At 52.0% G+C, this 24,853-nt stretch overlaps 1 protein-coding gene across 5 annotated transcripts in view; it reads left to right on the top strand.

Moving 5' to 3' along the window:
- Positions 1-22,606, top strand: part of MED26 (mediator complex subunit 26) — a 53,142-nt gene extending 30,536 nt beyond the window's left edge. For all 5 annotated transcript variants that reach the window (XM_025885189.2, XM_025885190.2, XM_073900935.1 and 2 more), the window contains 2 exons: positions 19,241-19,315; positions 19,943-22,606. In XM_025885189.2, the coding sequence (XP_025740974.1) occupies positions 19,241-19,315; positions 19,943-21,595 (1,728 nt within the window). In that variant the 3' untranslated portion in view covers positions 21,596-22,606. The remainder of the gene's footprint in view (positions 1-19,240; positions 19,316-19,942) is intronic.
- The last annotated feature ends 2,247 nt before the right edge of the window (positions 22,607-24,853 follow it).

Raw genomic sequence — 24,853 nt, 5'->3', positions numbered from 1 at the left:
GAGTTTGGATGGGTAGGAATCTGTGGCAGAGGCAGCACCAGCTTGGCGTGGGCTGACTGGTCGAGTCCTGTGAGGGGTTCAGCTGTGAGTATGAGGTGTGTGCGAGTTTTTATTTTAGTTGACTTGTGTTTTCAAAATTGAGGGTTTGGTGATACTCTCACAGCTGCTAACTTTTGAAACAGGTATGTTGTTCCTCCAAGGCAGTGGTATGGAAGGCAGTTGACTGGAACCTTGGAAAGTGTCAACTCCCCTTAGAAAATGTCACCGATGTTGTAATTGGTCATCAGCCCAGGCCACAGAAGCTACGAGCTGAAGCAGAATTATTTCAGAAACCCTGGCTTTGTGGTTTGGAAGAGGGGAGGTGCCTTTTGGGGCAGGAGCTCTGGGAGTGGATGAGGCTGGATCCTGGCAGCCCTTGGGGGATGGCGGGGGCTGCCACAGGTTGTGGGGCTGGTGGTGACAGGTTCCCCGTGTCCTGTGGGGCGAGTCAGTAAGGTTTGCTGCTCTTGGGCTCCTGTTTGGAAGGGCCATGTGTGGTATGATTTGCTAATGTTCGCTGAGGAGGACTACCTATGCACAGGGCTCTGTGGCCCTGCAGCCTACGTTTGCCACATGCCATCGTCTCTGACAACGGCCACCACTGCTGGCTGGTGGCCGCACATCCCCCTCCTCCCTTCAGCCTGGCCATTCACTGTCCTTCCGTCCTGTGGTGATTCAACTGGACCCCGTCACACCACATCTGGGCAGGGCCGTCTCTGGGGTTGGCATGGGATGGACAGGGTCCCGCAGCTGGGCCCAGTGGGCTCTGTGGATTCTGCAGCCCACCACTGGTGGGACAGTACAGTGACCTGTCTGGCCTGCAGATGTGTGAACTTGGGCACATCACATCCTTGTCCAGATTTAGGGTTATCATCAGGATTGGAGGAGCCCTGTGCTCTGGAAAGCACGATGCAGGTGGTGTTGGTGGCATTACTGCTGGGGAGTATCTGAATGGGCTGGGCACGAGGTGCCAAGCAGAACCTTCTGCCTTGGGAAGGGTGGTTCTGTCCACTCTCTCTCTGTGTGTGAATCTTCTCAAGGGCTTGTTCACTTGCATCTCTGATCTGGGAGGTCTGGGCTGGACCCAAGATGGTGTCCGTCCAAGCAGCTCTGGGTGACACTGGTGCTACTGAGTCCCAGGTCACCCTTGAGAGTAGTAAGGGTCTAGCTCAGCTGTCTGGAGGGAAAGTCAGGATTTCAGACAAATTCAGTCACAGGAGCTTAAGTCCGGTTGGGAAACATGCAGAACTAGGAGGGAAAAGAAGCTGTCAGACAAATGGAGGCTATTTTCGTGTCAGGAGGGTGGATACAGGTTATTGCTCACACCACCGTTTGGGGGAAGAAAAGACTGTCATTTGCCTAAGATTTTCTGTAGATGTTTGTGGCCACTGGTCTTTCTCTCACGTGAGCATGGGAAATCGGCTCCCTCTCTTAGGTCTCCAGTAGAAGTATGACAAAACTGTGAGGGCACGCTGAGGAGGGCACATGTCCTTAAGTTCAGCCTTCGGTGGCTGGTGAGCATTTTATTTCATAACCTATGAAACAGTGTTACCCAGCTTCAGCCATAGCATGTCTTCCTGAGGGCTGGGGCCCAGCTCTGAGCTACAGATCACCTATTCCAAGCCACAGTTTGGATGTGCAGTCTGTTGGATGCACAGGTGTTTGCGGGGATATGTAGAATGTCCCAGAAAGAAAAGCTGATGTTTATTGGTGCCTGCTGGAGCTGTTACATGCAACATTGCATTTGTTTTTCAGTCTTTATGATACCTCTGGGATGCCCAGGCATGACAGTCTTCTTCATTTTACTGAGGGGAGAAGGAATTTTTGGTCTCATCCTCCACTCCCAAGGAGGGCTGAGCCCAGGTGGGGGTCTGATGCCTCCCCTGCAACAAAGAAGTATTCCTACTCTTTGACTGCCACCCCTTCTTTTTCTGGGCTCATGTTGCATGTATCATCGGCCTCCACAGTTATTTACAGCTTTATTGAAATATAATTGACATACAGTAGACTGTGCCTATTAAAAGTGTACAGTGTGATATATTTTGACCTATATCCGTCTGAGAAACATTTCATCACCACAATCAGGGTAATAAACATATACATCATTTCCAGAAGTTTCTTTTTGCCCCTCTCTAATCTTCCCTCCAGGACTACCCCAGTCCCCAGGCAACTGCTGATGTGCTTTATGTCACTGTAGAGTTTGCCTGCCTTTTCTAGAATTTTGTGAAATCACTCACTGTGTACTGTTTTTTGTTTTATTTTGGTCTGGGCTCTTTCATTCAGCGTAGTTATTTTCAGATTCATGCATGTTGTGTATATCAGTAGTTCATTCTTCTTTGTTGCTGAGTATTAGTTCATTTCATGGATATACTACGATTCATTTATCGACCCATGTGTTGATGGACTTTCAGGTTAAGAATCTGCCAAAATGGTTTTCCAAGGTGATTATACTGTTATACTCCCACCAGCAGTGTATGAGAATTCCAGTTGCTCCACATCTTGGCCAGCACTTGGTATGGTCAGTCTTTTTAATTTTAGCCATTCTAATAGGTATGTAGTGATATCTCATGGTGGTTTTAAGCATTTTCCTAATGACTAATAATGCTGTGTATCTCTTCATGTATTTATTTGCTGTGCATCCTTCTCTTTTGGTGAAAGATTTGAATATCCTTTTAAACCATTTTTTCCATTTTTTTCTCTTGGGTTCTTCGCCTAATGATTGAGTTGAAAGTGTTTTTTTAAATTTTTTATTGTTATGTTAATCACCATACATTACATCATTAGTTTTTGATGTAGTGTTCCATGATTCATTGTTTGTGCATAACACCCAGTGCTCCACGCAGAATGTGCCCTCTTTAATACCCATCACCAGGCTAACCCATCCCCCCACCCTCCTCCCCTCTAGAATCCTCAGTTTGTTTGTCAGAGTCCATCGTCTCTCATGGTTCGTCTCCCCCTCTGACTTACTCCCCTTCATTCTTCCCCTCCTGCTATCGTCTTCTTTTTCTTTTTTAACATATGTTGTATTATTTGTTTCAAAAGTACAGATCTGTGCTGAGTTGAAAGAGTTTTTTAATGTATTCTAGATGCAAGTCCATTCATACATATTTTCTCCCTGTCTGTGGCTTGCCTTTTTTTTAATGTGTCACATTTTAACGAGCAGAGATTTTCAATTTTGATGAAATACAGTGTATGTTTTCTCTAAATTCTGTGCTTTTTCTGTCATATTTTTAGTCTTTCCCCAACCCAAGGTCACTAAGATTTTCCTCCTGTGTTTTTCTAGAGGGTCTATAGTTTTAACCCTTATATTTAGGTTTATGATCCATTTGGTGTTAATTATTTGTGTATCTTGTGAGGCAGAGGTCAAGGATTTTGTTTGTTGTTGTTGTTTGCATATGGCTATCCAATTATTCGCACTATTTGTTGAAAGATTATTCATCACCCATTGAATTGCCTTAACACCTTTGTTAAGAATCAGTTGACCATGAATGTGTGGGTCTGTTAATGGACTCTGTTCTATTCCATTGCTCTTTTTGTCTGTCTTTAGTACCAGATTGTCTTGATTATAATCTTCTGGTTTCCTTTTTTTCCAAGTTTGTTGGCTATTCTAGGACCTTTGTGTGATTCCATATACGTTTTATTTTTTTTTTTTTTAAAGATTTTATTTATTTATTGGACAGAGAGAGACAGCGAGAGCAGGAACACAAGCAGGGGGAGTGGGAGAGGGAGAAGCAGGCTTCCTGCTGAGCAGGGAGCCCGATGTGGGACTCGATCCCAGGACCCTGGGATCATGACCTGAGCCGAAGGCAGACGCTTAACGACTGAGCCACCCAGGCGCCCTCCATATACGTTTTAGAATCGACTTGTCATTTTCTCCGAAAGACCCTGCTATAATTTTCATTGGGATTGCATTGAAGCTGTATAGATCAGTTTGGAGGAGAAACTTAACACTATTGACTCTTCCAATCCATTTATTCTGTATTTCTCTCCATTGTTGCTTTTTAAAAAAAATTTTCTCAGCCGTGTTTTGCACTTTTCATTGTTGCACATTTCAGTGTTGAACTCTTTCATGTCTTTTGTCAAATGTATCCCTAAGTACTTAATATTTTTAATTGCTATTATAAGTGGAATTGGTTTTTTAAAATTTCATTTTCTGAATGTTTGTTGCCTGCATATAGAAATACAGTCAGATTTCCTATTGAACTTGTATCCTGCCACCTTGCTAAACTCATTTATTCTGGTAGCTTTTTTATAGGTGTTACAAGATTTTCTACATAGACTATTCTGTTATTTGTGAGTATAGTTTCATTTTATTCTTTCCAATCTGGATATCTCCCCCCCTCCACCTTTTTCTTGCCTTATAACATTGGCTGGAACCTCCTGACAAAGACTGAATAGATGTGGTGAGCACCTGTCCTTGTCTTGCACCCGTGAGGGGGAAACATGGAGCCGTTCACCATCAAGTATGATGTCAGCTGTGGGCATTGTTGAAGCAGGAAACATGGAGCCGTTCACGATCAAGTATGATGTCAGCTGTGGGCATTGTTGAAGCACTTACCAGGCCAAGGAGCTTCTCTTCTATTCCTAGTTTGCTGAAAGTTTTTATCAGGAAGAAATGCCCAGTTCTGTCAAACGTTTTTTCCCTATCTTTTGGAACAGTCATAAGCCTTTTTCATTTTCGGCCCTCATAATAGCACAAATCACATTGATTTTCAAATGTTATCTGCCTCCCGCACTTTAATTTCTAGGGTCCTTTTCTTTGAGAGCTGCTTCCCTGGGTTAGGCATGAAGACTTTCCTTATCCTAATCGTTCTGTTGACCTCCTTCAAGCCAGCTGTCTGTTTCTGCCCAGGGAACCAGTATGACTTGTTAATGGCCTCTTGCGTGGAGTCAAGCTTAGGCTGACTGCGTAAGATTAGCAGCTTAAGTCAGTAATGAACCTGTGGCCAAATGTTTAGTGGGTGCCCTGGCTTCCTTGCTGGGGAAACAGCAGAATACCTACTTTGGGGGTCTCTGGCCTTAGAATGACTATGGTATGGTAAGAGACAGGTGCCCAGCGCAGTGCTGGCCAGCAATGCCCAGGCAGTGGGTGCTGCCTGCTGCCTAACTCAGTAAGTTAGCTTACTTCTTGAGAACCCTGAGCTGTTGAGTGCGTCTTCCTTGGAACCTACAGAGCACTCTTGTCCTCCCCAGACCTGACCCCTGCCCAGGGCAGGAGTGTGTGGGCATGTTTCCCTGTGAGCTTTGAAGCACAGTGCATGCTGCGTGTCTCGGAGGCAGCCTGGGCTTGTGCAGCCCTCTCTGTGGGACCCTCAGGGTCTGTGTCACTGTGTGGGAGCCACAGTGACTCGCCAGTGTCTCCCTTCTCTTCAACCCCAGCTGCTCCGGCATCTGTTTCTAGGACGGGATGGCCTCATCCAGAAAAGTGCACAAGTTGTGAGCTTTACATTTTATGGAATGCTTATGAAGTGAATATGCCTGAGTAACCCTCCACCCAGGGCAAGGAGTAGAGTGTTTCCGCAGAAGCCACTCTTGCTCCCTGTCCTAGCAACTCGCCACCCCCAGTTGCCCTGACTTCGGTCACCACTGAGAAGTCTTGCCTGCTTGTGAGCTTTCAGTCCAATACAGAATGTATTCTTTAGTGCCTGGCTTTTTCATCAGACACTGTTTTGAGATTTATCTCTGATGTTGTGTTCATTCCGTGCTGAATGGACAGACCTCACCCATGAGGCTGGTGATGGCCATTCAGGTGGGTTTTAGTTGGGGCTGTTCTGCATATGGTCTCCATGCACGAGTGTTCATAAGTCTGTTGGTTATGTGCCTCAGAGTGGAATTGTTGGGTCGTGGGGTATGAGTGTCCATCCTTATATGATGTTTGACACAGAATGTACAGACTCTCCTTCCCGTTTCGTGAGTGTGTCCTTGGTTCTCTCCACGGCAGCCCCTGTTACAGGAATGCCCATTGAGAGAGTTCCTATGCCCACTGGGGTTCTTCCAGCTCCACACACAGCCCTTGAGTTGCTGGGCAGCAGGTCGGGGGAGGGGTGGCCTTGGGCCTGATCCCTCCTGTGTAGCAGGCGACTCCTTTCTGGGTGCTTACTGCGTACCAGGCAGCATCCTGGCTGTCCATGTGTGTCTCTTGTACCCTTTGTAGGAGCCCGTAGGAAACCTCTGTTATCCTCCCACTTAGTGGCTGAGGGAAGTTGAGTGGGGTGGGTGGGTGGGCCCAGAGCCATCCACTGACCTCTGGTGCACTGTCTTCTCTGGTGCTTTATGCCCTGGAGCACTTGATAGGGAGTCCTAGCAGCTGGCCACCACCCTGTGTAGGACAGGCACGCCCACCCTTAATTGTGTTTAGGGCCTGGTGAGTTTGCAGATCCGTCAGGTTCCTACTTAAAAGGAGACAAGAGCTTCCTTGATACTTAACCCTGAGACTTGGCAAATTACTTAACCAGCGTGGCCCCTACCCAGGTTCTGGCAGTTCCTGTTGCTCTTTTCGTGTCCACCCAGCTCAGAAGGGACGTGATGACCCCGTGGGAGTGCTCAGGAAAGTGAGGGCTACCAGACCCTGCATGTCATTTACATGTCCGTACACACTCTTGCTGCTTACCAGGGGCATCCTGGACTTTCGTTTGTGCTGTGGTCACTTTTACCCCGTGTCGCATGGCAGCCTCTGGTTGTGGGGCCAGTTCTGGGTTTGAGTTCCTCTGAGAAGGGGTGTGTCTTTGGTTCCCTACCCTGTAATCCTTCGCTTCTAAAAGAGCTTGCTGGATGTTGCCATGGTTCTGGGCTCCCTGCACCACAGCTCCTGGCAGCTCAACTGAGCCTCAGTTGTGGTGTTCCCCTGTTGTGTCTGTCCTTGCCTCTGGCCATCTCCACCCATCCCTCAGGACTGGGCCATACATGCCTTCCTGCATACTCCAGGCTTGCACTCGGTGCTCAGAAAGCATTTGGTGACTTTTCGAGGGGAATTCTGGAATATCCTTGGCTCCCAGGATCTTACAGCAGCCCAGGTTGGTGGACTGGTAGCCTGGTTCCATGCTGGGCACTGTGCTGCCTCAAGGGGTCTTAGAGACCACAGAGCAGGCTGTTGGTGAACTTGCAGGGCCCACCTGACCTGGGCCCTGTGGGCACAGTGTTTCTCAAGATGGTGGTCAGCACGCCATTCAGAATCTACAGAGATGATGTGTGGTTTTCCCAACGTTCCACCCAGGCTTCCCTGCTCATGGAGGAGGAACTGGGCAGATCAGTGGCTGGTCTTGCTTAAGTCCGAGTTGGACAACATTAGAGGCCAGGTTCGGCCCCACTTTATCTCCGTACAGCTCTGCTGCCTGGCCCTTCTCTGCCCAGCCCCACCACCGGTGTTTCACTTGGCGGCACAGGAGTGCACCGTTGTCACCTCTGTGTTATACTTCACAGTCTCTCAGAGGTTGGCCCCTGTCAATTCCTAAAAAGCTGGTCGGTTCTCACTTTGGATTGCCTATATCCCACATGCATGTTGGTCGAGCATTGTGTGTGCCCCTCCCATAGGCTTGGTGGGGCCCTTCTGTCTCGCACAGCCGGGATTCTTACTGGCTCTTCCTCCAGGAGTGCGCAGATGGGAGGGGGAAACCCTGACCTGACCACGAGTGCTGTCATCAGATGCCCTGCTAGCCAGCCCCTTCTGTGAGCATGTGTGGCAGAAAGAAAATGCTCTGCTTGGCTTTCTGACTTTGCAGCTGGATCAGTGCAGGAATGAACCAGCTCACAGATGACATATTGAGAGCTCTTGTGTCCTCAGAAGGGGCCGGATTATAATGAGAATTGTGTGTGTCCTGTTGACCTGATTCAGAGGTTAGCAAAGTTTAAGTACATAGTTTTGTTGGGAAGAGCTGCTGCGATAAAAAGCAGGAGGGAGAGAGGGACAGTTTGGGGGCTGGAGCTGCAGGGAGAGTGCTACCTCTCCCCTCCTCCCCTCCCCTGCATCCCCCTCCTCATCTGCTAGCCTCTTGGAGAGAAGGATGGCAGCCGCTCGCTCGCTCTGCTCCTGTTTGCGCGCTGCCCTGGGCTTCCTCTTCTTGCCGTGTGCCGCCTGTGGGATGTAGGCACTGCGGCTCTGCCTGCTCCCTGGGCTCAGGCTGGGGTTTCCGTCCCCTGGGCCGAGCTGCAGCTGCAGTTACATGCTCCGGCCAGCCACGGGTGCTCTGTGGGCTGTGAGTGTGGCAGTCAGGGCCATGCAGGCAGTGGCCATGCACCAGCTGTGGATGTTCCTGGGGAGCATATGGGCCCCTCTGATGAGGAAGTGCTTTTGTGCTTTTGCAAGTGGTGAGCTTGGTGGCTGCAGCTGGGACATGGCACCAGTGCCAGCCTCCTCCCCGTCAGCTGTGTCATTCTTCCTCTAAGAAGCCATGAATGAGAGAGATTTCACCCCGTGGGTGGGAGACTCCCACTGGGGTCCTGGCAGTGGAAGGCACCTTGGCCAGGCTGAGGGCATAACCTGAGAGAGGTTCCTCTTGCTCCTGCCTGGCTGTGGAGCCGGGCAGGGCAGAGCAGGGCTGGGAGGGTGCACCTTCCAGAGCCAAGAGGGAGGATCAAGCCACACTGATTCCTTTTCCTTGCTCAGGGAGACGGGGTGGGACCCGGGCTGGGCTCAGTCAGGATCTCGGGGGGGATGCGGGTGCTGCCATCTCTTGCGCCATCTTGCAGCCGAGGCAGTTTGAGATACAGAAAGAATGGCACCCACCTGGGAACATGTGTGCCGTTCATCAGAAGCAGGAAGACTTGTGGTGTGCGCCACCGCTGGGGCCTAGTGAGGAGCAGGCTCCAGTGCTGTTGTTGTTTACCAAGTGGCCTGCTGCTTAGGGCGAGTACTGGGTGGGCTGAAGCCCCCTGTTGTGGTGGGTAGGTATGTGGGTCTCCCTGGCTCTAGGCTGCCCTGGAGGGAAGGGAGAGGCAGCCCAGAGATGTGCTAGGCACAAAGCCACTGGCCCTGTGGCTTCAAGAAACTCTGTAACCTGTGCATTTACCTGCTGTGGCAGGTCAGGGGGAATAGGTCGGCAGGATGCCAATACCACCAGCCTGGTGGCATCTGGGTGCCCTCCCTCACCCCACCTAGTAAAGCACCAGTTGGACTTTATGTGATAGAGCCTATGCCAGGCTAGTATAAGACCATACTCTGCCACCTTCTAGCAGTGTGGTGAGCCCTGGATCTCTGTTACCTTCCCAGACCCTCAGTTTCCTTATCTGTAAAGTGGGCTTGCAGGGATGAAAAGCTAGAGAGCTTAGCTCCTGGAGGAACCCAACAATGTGGTCCTATGAGAGGTAGGCTGAGGTGGGCCTGACCCAGCTCACTGACCGTGGGCCCCACCAGTGCTCAGACCTCAAGGAGCACAGGGTTTCCCCTTTGCCACCATGGCTGCGCACATCCAGCCTAATTCCTGAGAGAATGGGGTTTTGGGGCAGGGTGGGAACCCTTGAAGTATGGAGGAAAGAACAGTGAGCAACAGGCCTCACAGACTCTGCAGCTCAGTGTCTCGGTTCCTTGTTTCACGTGGAGTTGGAAATCCCCCACGGGGCGGTAATTACTCAGGGCCTGGGGTTTACCTACATTGCCCCTGAAATAGGGGAGGGGGAGGCTGGTCAGTGGCAGGTGTACCCCACTGCGCTGGCCCCAGCTCTGAACACGGATCCAAGATCAGACTAGCGATCCGATTCACAGAGCAACTTTCAGACATGTGATGAGGGCCAGTTAAAATATTTTTTCTGATGGGTTTGGTTTTAAAGATGATTCCACGTATCCTGTTGTAGGCAGGTTTTCTGAAGCTGGTCTGGTGTCCTGGACTCTGGAGGAGCCAGTGATGTCACTGGGTTTCAGAGGGCTGCCACAGGGCAGTGTTGGCCGGCTGTCCCGTCCCTGGGTTACTGTTGCTCTTTACCGTGTTTCCACCCTCCCTGGACAGGGTGACCTGAGCTGGGACCCACTGTGAAATGCCCCCAGACTCTGACCAACCTTCCCCTGGCTTCTGACCTCATGCATGTGTGGACACAAACATGCTGGCCTCCACAGATGGGTGAGGGCTTTGGTGTGGCTTGGGGCTTGCTGTCATGTCAGAAGCCTGGGGTGCTGCCTCCTTCCTCCCTGGGCTCAGCACTCTGGGAACCCAGCCACAGAATCTGCCCTCTCTGTGGGTGCAGCCATCCCCAGCTCTCTGGAGAGCCCCTCAGAAAGCTATTTGGCCCCTGTCTAGGTGGGTGCCCTCCTAGACCTGTGGCATCCTCCCTATTTGAGGGCAAAGAGCAGGTCTAGAAGCATGAGGAATCAGGCATGGCCCGGGTTCCGGCTCTCTATGGGCTCTTTGCCAAGGAGGCATGGACTCGCCTTGGAGAGCAGAGCCCATATCCCTTTCCACCCCAGGGGTGTGGGCAGTCTTTACCCTGAGTCTGTTGAGCAGCATCTTAGCAGCCTGCAGGGGGCTTGGTGAGAAGCTCCAAAGGTTGCACCAAATAGCACATGCCCTGTAGTTTGAATCAGCGGTTGAGGGGGGCCAGAGACAGGCTCACTATGGAGGGAGAGAGCGTCCCATCGGCCCTCGGCCTCCCTCCCCACACAGGTACCAGATGGTATGGGGAGAAGCCACCGTGTAGAATTGGAAAACAGGGATTTGCTCACTTCACCTCCATGCAGCTACCAGCTGCCATCTCATTCCACCTCCAGTAACAGAGATGGCCCATCCACATGTGAGGAAATGAGTGTGTTTTGTAACCTTTTAGATTTGTGGCCAATTTCAAACATAAAAGTAGAGAGAATAACGTAACCGTGCCCCGGCTTCAGTAGAAACCAATTTAGAGCCAATCAGCATTGCTTCATCTAGCCCCCTTCTGCCACCCACACCCGAGTGCAGCGTTTCTCCAGTAAACACTCTGAAACATGTCATTAAAAGCTGGGGGGTGAGCGGTGCACCGTTAGCAGCTCACACAGAGCGCAGCGTGCCGTGGAGTGCCGCACGGGCTGTCCTCCCTCCCCTTGGCCTGGCGGATGAGGAGACAGGGATGTCACCAGCCTCGCGCGCCCGCAGTGTGGTAGCGTTCTGTGCTGCGTGGTGCGGAATCGTGCTCGGGCTGCTTCTGTGGGGTGCCGTCCCCTCCTTTGTGCTGTCACCTGTGTGCGTCCAGCCTCCCTTCTTCCTGTGCAGCAAATACCACTGGTTAGCCTGGCTGGAGCAGTGACTTAGCATGCGCTGAGGGTCTCCCCAGGAACAAAGGCCTTTCTGCTTCCTTTGTGCCTGCTCTCGGTTCTCTTGTCACAGGAAGACCCCATGAAAGCCCCGGGCACTGGGTTGGTGGTGAGGAGCATGTGTCCCTGGGGTGTCCCGTAGGTGTGAGTGAGGATGTGCTCTCTCCCCATGCCGGAGCTGGGAGGTGCCTTATTTCGGGGGCTGCCTGTGTATTCGATGCTGGAGACACTGGCTGGTTGAGCTGCCTGTGTGGCGCTGACGTTGCTGTCTTCGGAGCGTACATGCTGCTGTCTTCCGGAGCATACGTGCTTACGCCCCGTGAGCCTCCAGTCTAGGATCTGAAAGCCTTCAGTGAGGTAGGTAGTTAAGGAGCCACTTCCACCAGCAGTCACCTGCTGGCTTCTTGCCCTGCCTGCTCCCTGCACTTCCAGAGCGGTCCTCCCCCTCTCCTGACACCTTCTTTGCCCAGCTGCCATGGGCACACCACCACCCTGTGGGCTCCTTGGCTAGGTGATTAATGACTTCCAATGGAGATGGCAGTCCAATAGAGAATAAGTGGGCTGACATGGTGAGCTGTTCACATGGGAAGGCCTCACTGGTAGAAAGGGGAGGGGACACTTGGCCTGGTTAAGTGTTAAGGATATACAAATTAAGTTGCATCTATTGGAGGAGCCCTAAGGAGAAAATGAGAGACTTTGGGCACTCAGGCATCCTTCATTTGTGCATTCTGTCCCTTTGGGGAAAGCCCTTTGGTTTTGAGAGGTGTTCTTGTTTTTGTTCTTGTTGAGCACAAATCCCAAGGGAGATAGCCAGTGCGCTGGGCTCTTCTGACAGCAGGAGGTTTGTGTGTGGTCCTGTGACTCTGGCCTGCCGAAGTGCCCACAGCCCCCCTTGAGGGCGGTGTCAGGGGTGCTGCCCAGAGGCTTCTTCCCTGTACAGGAGCAGAACAGTGTGCAGTGATGGTGAGCGACTATATTTTCCTACAGATGGGTGCCAAGAGGGACCCAGAACGGGCCAAAGACAAGCGGTCTGTTGGTGTCGGGGCGGCAGTTCGCTCCCACAGTGGCTAAAGTTGAAAGCAGGTTGTGTAGGAGGCAGCTCACCCCTCCGCCGTCTGTTCTTCCTCCTGGCATCCTCGCTCGTGCCACTGTCTTCACTCTGGGCCTCTCTCCCCTCTCCAGAGCACTGGTGCCATATCACCATCTCCCTAGGTGCTAGGACCTCTGCTGTCTACCCTCAGAGGCTCCATTCAGGTGCTGCCCTCTCCGTCCGCATGCCTGGTCTGCCTTCCACTTGACACTGACCTCCCTGGCCTGAGGGCCCTGTGCTGGGCTTTGCAGGCCTGGAACCTGGTTGGGAGCCTCCTGATGAACATCTCATCTTGGGAGGCCTGCCGCTTCTGTGTGGGTGGATGTGTTGGGAAGGCTGGTTCAGGAGCCTTCCATCTTGGCGTGCCCAACCCTTGCAGAGCCAGGGGCTGGCTGGGGTGACACTGCTTTTACTGGGTCTGAGGCCAGAGGCTGGGCTGGGCCTGGCGCTGTCCAGACTCCTGCCTGTCGGGTGTGGTGAGCGTCAGGGCCAGACTCCTTGGAGCATTTCTCGGGGTCCGCTTCCTGGTCCTCAGGGGACTGACTGCACTTGGAATGCCCAGGTGGTGCTTCTCACACAGTGCTCAGTGCCCTCACCATCATGACTTCGGGGTGGGGCAGAGCCAGAGGAGTGAGCCCCTGGGATGGTCCTGAGCTTCTAGGCAGCCAGGGCAGAAGGAGGTTAGGCAGAGGTAGCATTTTCCACAGGGCTGAGAGCCGAAGAGCCTGCTCCAAGCCAAAGTCTGCACAGGCACCCAGGTGTGGGAGCTGCTCAGCAAGGACGGTAGGGCCTGCAGACCTCCCCCAAACCCCCCTCCCGCACAGCTTCCAGGAGCGGCTCCAGCTGTGCGAGGTCTCCGGTGCTAGCTTGCCACCAGCCTCAGGTTGCCCAGGTGTTCTGCCTCCCCCCTCCCATCTGGAAGCGGGACAGTGTCTGCCCAAGGACAAGGACAGTTTGTGCTGCCGAGCTTGCTCTGCAGGGACTCTGGTTCAGGAGTGTATGGGGACCCAGGGCTCTAAATATAACAGGGTGAGGTCACTGGGGTGGAGACAGGCCATGTGGCAAGCTCAGGACCCCACTGGGGCTGGAATCCCAGGGCTGGGGACAAGGAGTGGGTGGCCTCGCTGTCCCTGTGGTACTGGCCTCCTTGCTGCGTGGTCTCCTCTCGCGCTGAATCCCTGTCCGTGGCATGTCAAAGGTATGTGAAGGATGGAGTGTGTCTCCTCTCAGACCTCTTCTTTAAGTGCAGCTTGGAGTAGGTTTTTGGGGCCGTCTGGGTGTGTGTGTTCTCAGGTACAGCCCTGAATGAGAACATCACGAGGGGAGACCTTGTTGCCAAGGTGTGGATCGGGCCCCCTGACAGAGGGGCAGCTTTGTGAGGGCTCTGTCGGGCAGAGTGAGGGCCACCTTGGTGCTCTGTGGTCACTGCAATTTACACTCAGAAGAGATACAGAGAACCTGGGGTGGCGGGTGGAGGTGACAGCTGCCTTCAGCTGGAAATTAGGCAGAGAGCTGGGAATGCACGTGGCCAGCAGAGTCCCAGCCCCCAAGAATGTCTACATCTAGTCCCCGGAACCTGCATGTGTGGTACCTTACCTGGCAAAAGGACGATGCACGTGTGACTAAGGGTGCAGACCTGGATTATGCAGGTGGGCCCAGCCTCATCAAATCATTAGAAGTGGACACCCTTTCCTGGCCGGGTCAGAGAGGTGCAGTGTGAGGACTCGGCCCTGTTGCTGGCTTGGGAGGTGAACTGAGGTGCCATGAGCTGGGGAATGCAGCGTCCGCCAAAAGCTGGAAATGGCCTTCAGATGACAGCCAAGCCAGCAAGAAAAGGGGACCCTCAGTACAGCAAGGAGGAGTAATTCTGTCAACACCTGAAAGAATAGGAAAGGGCCCTCGAGAGCTTCCCGAAAGGAGAGCAGTGTGCCTACACCTGGATCTCAGCCCAGGGGGACCTGAACCACACTTCTGCCCTCCGGAATGTGACATGATATATACATGCATGGTGTTTAAGCCACTCAGTTTGTGATCCTGTGTGATCATTTTGGCAGCAGAGGAAATCAGTACATCACAGTGCTGGCAAGGATGTGGGAAACAGGCTTCCCCACCTTCCTCTCCTACAGTGGGCATGGAATGGGAGCAGCCTCCCCGGCGGCTGATTACAGTCATTCATGGCCTTGGTGCCAACAGCCCCTCTAGCAGCTTGTGTGTTAGCCTAGAATCACCTCTAGTAAAGGTGGAGGTTGCAGCCTTGTTTGTAACAGTAAGTGGAAAAGGAGGGACACAGCACTGCTCAAGTGGGGCCTCCCTCCCCCCACCCCAGCTGGAAGGAAGAGCAGAGGGAGGAGGTCTGTGCTGATGTTAGTGAGAAAAAGGAAGGCATAGAATCATGTTTTGCTTTTTTTTTTTTTTTAATTCATGATAAGTATATACACAAGCTTTTATATGCAAGGAATATTTTTGGAAAAGATACAGGGAAACACTTGCAGTGGCTGGGTGGGAGATGGATGTACCTTTCCTTGTGCCCTTTCGCGTGCCTGCAGAACTCAGTTCTAGTGTGTGTGGGTGCGTGATGTGCTCACTATGTGATTTTGGGCGGTGAGGGGGCCTTCCTCAGGACGCGGGCTCCGCTGTCTTGCCAGCCCACTGAAACCTGCATCTGCTGGGGGTTGTTGAGCTGCAAGAGCTCTTTATCTCATCTGGAGCCGAGCCCTTCCCTGGGCATGCTTTGTCAGCACGTGCTCCGGGCTGAGGTTTGCTTCTTGTAGTAAGCAGAAGTTCTTAATCTTCATGAAGCCTAGTTTGTCAGTTATTTTTTCTTAGGTGGTTACTGCTTTGGGGGTCCTGAGAAATCTTTGTCTACCCCAGGGTTGCAGAGATATTCTCCTGTGTCTTCTAAAAGACTTTGAATTTTTGCTTTCATATTTAGGCCTGTGATTGATTTTAGGAATGAATATATATATATATATATATATATATATATGTGTGTGTGTATATATATATATATGTATATATATATATATATATGTGTGTGTGTGTGTGTGTATATATATATATATTTTTTTTTTTTTTAAGTAAGCTCTGTGCCCAACGTGGGGCTCAAGCTCATGACCCCGAGACTGAGAGTCACATGCTCTACTGACTGAGCCAGCCACAGGCCAAGTCTGACTGATTTTAAATTAACTTTTGAGTATGCTCTGATGTTTGGTGTAAATGGAATCATGCAGTCTGTGTTTTCTGTGACTCCACTCCCTGTGGTCTGAGCTGCTTCACTTCCTGTGGTCTGAGCTGCTACTTGTTGGGTGCACTGAGGCTACAGTTGGCTCGTTTCTGTTACTCCTGAGTTTTTCGTTCTGCTCCTTTGACTCTTGGAAGACACTGGTGTCCCTGTAACATTGGATTACATGACCTGCACCTTTGTGTGGCGTCTCCTTTCTGTAAAATGTGGTAATAGCACCTTCCCCATGAGGTCGTTGTGATTGCACAGAGTAGTGCCGCATGGAAACACATGGATGAGAGCAGGGCCTGGCTCACAGTGAGCAGCAGACAAGGGATGGAGTGGCTTGGTCAGCAGGTGTGCACACGTGAGACTGCCAAAGGCCGTCGCTTCTGAGACTGGGCTGGGCCCAGAACTCCCTGGTACTGTCAGATGCCAGTTCCACTGGTTGGTGGGCATGTCCACGGGGTAGCCTCTCCTAGCTTCCGTCTGCATTCTCTGATGCCTGCGAGAGCTGAGCACAGGTGCTGCATCTCCTCTTTCACCTGCTGCCTCCTCTTGTCTGCTGGCCCAGGGTTTCTGTGTTCCAGACACACGGATCCTTGGGGCCTTGTGGCATCTCTCTTCTCCCACTTTGTCACTTTTTGGTGTCTTGGGATGAACTCTAAAGGTCTTGTTAATGTAGCTAAATCGATTGGATTACTGTGTGCAGGCATTCCTCGGAGATACTGCGGGTTGGGTTCCAGACCACCAAGACACTATCACAATACACAGAGGCAAATGAAGTTGTTGGTTTCCCAGTGCATGTAAGAGTGGTGTTTACACTATACTGTAGTCTGTTAAGTGCACAATAGTATTATGTCTAAAAAAACAATGTATATACCTTAATTAAAAATACTTTATTATTGGGGCACCTGGGTGATGATGTAGTTAACGTCCGACTCTTGATTTTGGCCCAAGTCATGCTGTCAGGATCGTGGGATCGAGTCCCGCGTTGGGCTCCACACTGGGCGTGGAGCCTGCTCAAGATCCTCTCTCTCTCTCCCCCTCCCCTGCTCTCTAAAACAAACAAACAACAACAACAAAAAAACCCCAAAGATTTCATTACTAAAAAAATGCTAACCATTATCTCATTTTTCAGCAAATCATAATCTTTTGCTGATGGAATGTCCTGCCTCCATGGTGCTGGCTGCTGACCGATCAGGGTGGTGGCCGCTGACGGCTGGGGTGGCTGTGGCAGTTTCTTAACAGTGAAGTTTGCTGTATCGATTGGCTGTTCCTTTCATGAACAGTTTCTCTGTATGTAGCACACAACGCTGTTTGATAGCATTTGACACACAGTAGGACTTCTTTCAGAATTGGAATCAGTCCTCTCAAATGCTGCCACTGCTTTGTCAGCTCATTTTCTGTAATATTCTAAACATTTGTGGTCATTTCAGCAATCTTTAGAGCATCTTCACTAGGAGTAGATTCCAGCTCAAGAAACCGTGCTCTTTCCTCATCCATTAGAAGCAACTCCTCATCCGTTCAAGTTTTAGCATGAGATTGGAGCAAGTCAGTCCCATTCTCAGGCTCCACTTCTGATTTCAGCTCTCTTGCAGTTTCCATCACACCTGTGGTTACTTCCTCCACAGAAGTCTTGAACCCTCAAAGTCATCCATGAGGGTTGGACTCCACTTCTTCCAAACTCCTGTTCATTTTGGTATTTTGACCTCTTCCCCTGAGTCACAGATGTTCTTAATGGCGTCTAGAATGGTAAACCCTTTCCAGAAGGTTTTCAATTTACTTTGCCGCGATGTATCAGGAATCACTGTCTATGGCAGCTGTAGCCTTACAAAATGTACTTCTTAAAGAATAGGACTTGGAAGTTGGTCCATGGGCTGCAGAATGGATGTGGTGTCAGCAGGCATGCAAACAACATTCATCTCACTGCTCGTCGCCATCAGAGCTCTTGGGTGACCATGTGCATTGTCAACGAGCAGTAAGACTTTGAAAGGAATCTTTTTTCCTGAGCAGTAAGTCTCAACAGTAGGCTTAAAATAGTCTGTAAACCATGTTGCAAACTGATGTGCTGTCATCAGGCTTTGTTGTTCCATTTCTAGAGCACAGGCAGAGTCGATTTAGCATAATTCTTAAGGGCCCTAGGATTTTCCATATGGTAAATGAGCATCAGCTTCAACTTATTCACCAGCTGCATTTAGCCAACAAGAGTCAGCCAGTCCTTTGAAGCTTTGAAGCCAGGCATTGACTTCTCTCTATGAAAGTCCTGGATGGCTTCTTTTTCCAGTAGAAGGCTCTTTGGTCTACATTGAAAATCTGTTGTGTTGCCATCTTCATGAATTATCTCAGCTGCATCTTCTGGATCCCTTGTTGTGGCTTCTACATCAGCACCTGCTGCTTCACCTTGCACTTTTATGTTATGAAGTTGGCTTCTTTCCTTAAACCTCATGAGCCAACCTCTTCCGGCTTCAGACTTTCCTTCTGCAGCTTCCCCACTTCTCTGAGCCTTCACAGAAGTGAAAAGAGTTAGGGCCTTGCTCTGGACTAGGCTTTGGCTTAAAGGAATATGGTGGTTTAATCTATCCAGACCACTCAGACTTAGTCCACATCAGCAACAAGGCGGGTTCGCTTTCTTATCACCCGTGTTTGTTCACTGGACTAGCGCTCTAATTTCCTTCAAGAACTTTCTTTGCCTTCACAGCTTGGCTAAGTGTTTGGCCCAAGAGGCGTAGCTTTCAGTCTGTCTTGGTTTTGGGCATGACTTCCTAAGTGTAAATCATTTCTAGCTTTTGATATAAAGTGAGAGTACTCGCTTCGGCAGCACATATACTAAAATTGATATAAAGTGAGAGGTGTGTGACTCTTCCTTTTACTTGAACACGTAGAGGCCATTGTAAGGTTCTCATTTGGCCTGATTTCAACACTGTTGTGTCTCAGGGAACAGGGAGGCCCAAGGAGAGGAGAGAGACAGGGGAATGGCTGGGCAGTGGACACACACACAGTATCAGTGAAGTTTGCCGTCTTATATGGTTGCGGTTTGTGGCACCCCAAAGCAGTCACGTAGTAACATCGAGAATCACTAATCACAGATCACCATAACAAATAATTAAAAAATCTGAAATATTATGAGAATTACCAAAATGTGACATAGAGACAGACACAAGGTGAGCAAATGCTGTTGGAAAATGGCACCAGTAGACTTGCTTAGTGCAGGGCTGCCACAGTTCAATTCGTAAAAAACAGTATCTGTGACGTGTGGTAAAGCTAAGAACACAAAAGGGAGGTATGCCTTTATTGATCTTAAGCTCGGTGTGTTTTATTTGATAAATCCTTCAGCACTCTGCCCCCCATGAGATGGTAGAGTAGAATACCTCCCCTGGATCAGGAGCAAATCTTATTTCATGAACGTCATGGGTTTCAGCCATGTGACAGCCACTTGGGTAGGTGGGCATGGCCATGGATGGGCTCGTGGTCTCGTGGTCAACTGCACCCCATGCACCAGAGGAGGCAGAGGGAGGGTGAGCACTGGGTACCTTGCTGGCCTCAGGAGCAGGTAGGAGATGGCATGGGGTGAGAACTTTGATGTCACCGACTCCACTGGCTCTTGGGAGGGAGAGGCCCAGAGTGGGCTGGAACAGGGAGAAGGGCAGAGGTCTGACAAGTGGCTCTTGTTTTGTAGATCCGGAACATGGTGGCGGTGCTGGAAGTCATCTCCAGCCTGGAGAAATACCCCATTACCAAAGAGGCATTGGAGGTGAGTGTCCCCAGGACCCAACATTGGGAAGAGCAGGGTGGGCAGGGCCTTGGCTTCCCCAACCTGAGTCCTTCCTGGCTTCTTGGAGCCTTTGCTCTCACAGGCCAGGTGAGGACTTAGTAGTGCTGAGTGAGGGGTGTACATACCCTCCTGGCCTCGGCTGTGCCGAAAGCAACATCTTCCTATGGTCACTGCAGGAATTGGGTAGCTCTAGTCCCAGGGCTGGGATGCCTGTCTGGGGGGAGGAGGGGGAGAGGCTCCAGTGAGAGGGATGCGGGCTCAGGTCTTCCATTTGCTGTGCCTTTGCCGTGTGCTTTCACCCAAAGAGCTTCCCTGGCACAGTGTCTCTGCCCTGGCCTTGACGGTCCACAGCCTCTAGGTGCCAGGAGCCTGCGGGATGGTGCTTCTGAAGATGCCGCCCCTGGCCCCAGGACCCTGAAGTTTGAGGACTAGATTTCAGAAGTTAGATGTCACAAAGGACCCCAAATCCCCATGCGTTTTGTTACCCAGGAACTCTGTGGTTTAAGGGGCAGTGGGATTAATCCAAAGACCAGGGGGCTCTCAGCTCCCATTTTCATGGGGGACTTGCTGTCCCAAAGGCATGTCATCATCTCTCTCTCATTGTAGGAAACTCGACTTGGGAAGCTCATCAACGACGTCCGCAAGAAAACGAAGAACGAGGAGCTCGCCAAGCGGGCCAAGAAGCTGCTGCGGAGCTGGCAGAAGCTCATTGAGCCCGTGCACCAGAATGAGGCGGCGCTGCGAGGGCTGGCGGGCAGCACCGGCTCTGCCAACGGGGGTGCTCACAACTGCCGGCCGGAGGGGGGAGCGGCCGGCGCGCCCAAGAGCATCCATGAGCTGAAGAACCGCAATGACATCCAGAGGCTGCCTGGGCAGCGGCTGGACAGGCTGGGTAGCCGCAAGCGCCGGGGAGATCAGCGTGACCTCGGCCACCCTGGGCCACCTCCCAAGGTCTCCAAAGCCAGCCACGACTCCCTGGTACCCAACTCATCCCCCCTCCCCACCAACGGCATCGGCGGGAGCCCCGAGAGCTTCCCTGGCACCCTGGACGGCAGCGGGCACGCGGGCCCCGAGGGCAGCCGCCTGGAGCACGGCGAGAGCGACAAACACGGGGGCAAGATTCCCGTGAACGCCGTGCGGCCGCACACCAGCTCCCCAGGCCTGGGCAAGCCCCCGGGCCCCTGCTTGCAGACCAAGGCCACAGTGCTGCAGCAGCTGGACCGGGTGGGTGAGACTCCGGGGCCCCCCCACCCCAAGGGGCCGCCTCGCTGCTCTTTCAGTCCCCGGAACTCACGGCACGAGGGCTCCTTTGCCCGGCAGCGGAGCCCGTACACACCCAAGGGCTCCGTGCCCAGCCCCTCTCCACGGCCCCAGGCGCTCGATGCCACACAGGTGCCATCGCCGCTTCCGCTGGCCCAGCCGTCCACACCACCCGTGAGGCGGCTCGAGCTGCTGCCCAGCGCTGAGAGCCCGGTGCGCTGGCTGGAGCAGCCTGAGGGCCACCAGCGGCTGGCGGGGCAGGGCTGCAAGGGGGGGCTGCCCCCGGCCGAGCCCCTCCTTCCCCGGGCGGGCTTTTCCCCGGACTCCTCCAAGGCGGACAGCGACGCTGCCTCGTCTGGTGGCTCGGACAGCAAAAAGAAGAAGAGGTACCGGCCTCGTGACTACACGGTGAACTTGGATGGGCAGGTGGCGGAGGCGGGTGTCAAGCCCGTCCGGTTAAAAGAGCGGAAGCTCACCTTTGACCCCATGACCAGACAGATCAAACCTCTGACCCAGAAAGAGCCAGTGCGGGCTGACAGCCCCGTGCACACAGAGCAGCCCAGGACAGAGCTGGACAAGCCCGAGGCCAAGGCCAGCGTCCAGAGCCCTTTTGAACAGACGAACTGGAAGGAGCTGTCGCGCAACGAGATCATCCAGTCCTACCTGAGCCGGCAGAGCAGCCTGCTCTCGTCGTCAGGCGCACAGACCCCAGGGGCTCACCACTTCATGTCTGAGTACCTGAAGCAGGAGGAGAGCACCCGGCGCGGGGCGCGGAAGCCACACGTGCTGGTGCCTCACAGCGCGCCCACGGACCTCCCGGGGCTGAACCGCGAGGTCACGCAGGACGATCTGGACAGAATCCAGGCCCACCAGTGGCCAGGGGTGAACGGGTGTCAGGACACACAGGGTAACTGGTATGACTGGACGCAGTGCATATCGCTCGACCCGCATGGGGACGACGGGCGGTTGAACATTCTGCCTTATGTCTGCTTGGACTGAGCAGCCTGTCGGCCTCTAAGTGCATTCCCACCTTGCAGTTAGCGTGGCAGGCGGGCAGCCTCCAGCGGTTGGGAATCCGGGGAGTCCGGCCCAGGGTGGGAGGGAGGGGGCGGGAGTCTCGAGGTCTCTCCGTGCTCTTCCCTCAAAATTCTCCTTCTTTTGTGAAATGCTGCTACCAGTTTACTAACAAAATTGCAAAGGAAGGACCGTGTGGAAGGAAGGCCGGCAAAGTGAGTTCAGAACTCTATAGCAAACCAGCTATAAAAAGCGTTAGTTCCCCACCCCGGAAGAGGTGCGGACATTTCCCAGCACCCGTGAGCTGGGACCTCAGTGGCAGGCAGGCACAGAAAACCTGGGGGAGAGGTTACCTTTAAACAGCAACAGAAGCACGCAGCTCATCTCTTTGCATTTTCCTTGTTTAAATTTGGCCCTGAGTGTCTGAGGCAGGGGGTGTGCCTACACCGCGGCCTGTTTGCACCCCAGCCGGCAGCCAGTATGACCTGCGCTCCGTGGGCGTCCACACATTCTCATCTGGTTTCGGTTAAAACCCAGTTTTGGAAAAAATGCTGCAAAAATCTAAGTTTTCTAGTTTATTTTATCCCCCTCTTCCATCTGACCACCAGCCAAATAATTTTCCTTTCTCCCTTTTCAAAGTGTCCCCCCCCCTTGCCCTTCCTGCGCATATCTTGAAAATTTCACCTTTCTAGAGTCCCCTCCCAAAAAAACACAAAAGTAACCGCGGGTGCTACTGGTGTGTAAGCTGTACTGTTGGGCAAGAGGAGACCTGTCTGTACGCTGGAAACACTCATAACCATTCCTTTAGATTCGTTTGCCTTATGGTTATTTGTCATAAACGCGATTTGCAAAAACAAGGAGCCTTAGTGAATGTACAGTACCTAGACTTCTGTGTTCTCAAGACGCAGAAGGGAGCAACTTTGCTATTTGGTCCAGTAAGTGGACACCTTGTGATATAAATGTGGAAATAAAAAAAAAAAAAACCATTTGCACAAACCAGTCTCAGAATCGTTACTGATTTGGTCCCTTACGGTCATATCAGCCTTTCGTGTCTGAGGTTTGGGCTCCATTGCCAGACTGCAGGGAGGTGGGCAGGGCAAAGTGGCCAAGGCAGCCTATTAGTGTTCTGCATGAAAACTGACCCCCACCTGCCTTTCACTCATTCAGGGCCATGTTGCCTGTTCCACCTCCGGGGTCTCTTACTAGCTTTGGGTGACAGAGACTGAAGGTCCACATGAAGAAACGTTACCCCATCTGCCCCAGAGAAAGAAGCCCTCCAAAGGGGTTCCATGTCCCAGGTCTTGGTAACCTTGTTTTACCCCACAAAGTATCTAGCTTTTACAGGGCATGGCCCAGAGCCCCATCTGGCAGTGCACCCCTTGGCTCTGCCAGGCTGCTAGCTCCCCATGCAGGCCTGGGGCTGTCTCAGTATCCGGCAGGTGCTATTTTTAAAAAATAACTTTCTGCCTTGACTATAAAAGTGATAATACTTCCTTCTCCCTCATCCCTGAAACTGTCAGCTAAGACTATGGTTTTCAAAATTTTTCAGTACAGAATAGGTCATGTTGGATGTACCTACTTCATTTCACAGATGAGGAAGCAGCTACCCCTTAAGAGGGGTCTCAGGACACCTGGGGGGCTCAGTCGGTTAAGCGTCTGCCTTCAGCTCAGGTCATCATCCCAGGGTCCTGGGATCAAGCCCCGCGTCTTCTTCTCCCTCTGCCTGGCACACCCTCTGCTTGTGTGCTCTCACGCTCGCTCGCTCTCTGACAAATATAATCTTAAAAAAAAAAAAGGACAGTCGCATAGGGTGAGCCAGGGGATCCAGAACCATTGAGTCAGCCCAGAACCACAATTTCAGAAGCAGCAGGGATTTCTGATACGGTGTTGGTGCAAGACACACCCACCCTAAGATAAGGGCAGTGGATGAAGTGGCTTTGAGGACAGGCTGAGGTTTGACTCTGGACCTGCTATCTATGAGCTGTATGGCTCTAAGATAATCATTTCACTCCTATACACGTCTCTATCTGGGAGATGAAAGTGCTTACTCCAGAGCTGTGAGGGTAAGTTAAACAGAGTTTAACAAAAAAAAAAAGGGGGGGGGGAGTATGTCCGTAGAACCCTTTGTGCTATGGAGTAACTACTTTCCTAAACCCACTGTGCCTGTATTGTGGGCCAGCCCTGCTGCTGTGTGGGTGTCCCCAGGAAGTGACTTATTCTGTGACAAGGAGTCGTAAGCACAGCTGAAAGATACTAGGGTACAGTTTGGCATCTTATTTTTTTTTTTAAGATTTTATTTATTTATTTGACAGAGACAGCGAGAGAGGGAACACAAGCAGGGGGAGTGGGGGTGGGAGAGGGAGAAGCAGGCTTCCCACAGAGCAGAGAGCCCGATGCGGGGTTTTGATCCCAGGACACCGGGATCATGACCTGAGCCGAAGGCAGACGCTTAACGACTGAGCCACCGAGGCGCCCCAAAGTTGGCATCTTATGAGCATCTCCTTTTCTCACACCTGGGCTTTAGGACAGGTCCCTGCTCCCTGCCCCCACCTGCAGGACCACTTCTGTGTCGAAGTACCCAGTAAGCCCCAGCATAAAGATACTGCCTGCTTTTGAGAACGCAAAATTAAGATTTCCCTCCCACATTTTGGAAATCAGTGGGTTGCCACTTTCTAATATGCCAAGTAAAGACGTTGTAAAAGGGCATCTTAACCCCCCCGCCCCCAAAAAGTTGTCAGTACATGATTTTTGGAACAAATCAAAGTCCTTTAGTATAAAACCATCTTGCTGAAAACACCATCTTGTCTTCCTCCGCTGGGGTCTGGGGCTGATCTCTCTTGGCCTTGGGCATCAGCAGTCAGGGCCCGGCAACCTCTCCCGCCTGCAAGAGCCCTGGAGACAGGTGCGGGAGTAGGCTACCATGGCCACGGCTCCCGAATTGACCAGGAGACCTAAGCCAAGTCGCCTCCCTTCTCTGGGCTTCGGGCTGTCCGTCTGTGAAATGGAGATGATCATACACCTACCGCACAGCACACGTCGCAGTGGTTCCCAGAACGAGCCCCCGGAGACCGGGCGCTCCGGGCTAGCCCTTCTGTTGGGAGTCCGGCCATGGAAGTCCCTCCGGTGTTTTTGCAGAAAAAAATTTGCCTATGAAAAGCTTTTCACAATTTGGTTTCTTTCCGGAAAGGTCTGGTCTTTTATCCTTGGTGTCCGCCGTCGCCCGCCCATCAGGAGTATGGTTGG

Source organism: Callorhinus ursinus, unplaced genomic scaffold (genome assembly GCF_003265705.2).
Source record: "Callorhinus ursinus isolate GAN/ISIS: 27379988/994484 unplaced genomic scaffold, GSC_fseal_2.0 scaffold15, whole genome shotgun sequence".
Taxonomy (NCBI): Eukaryota; Metazoa; Chordata; class Mammalia; order Carnivora; family Otariidae; genus Callorhinus; species Callorhinus ursinus.
This window is presented reverse-complemented; position numbering and strand designations above follow the sequence as displayed.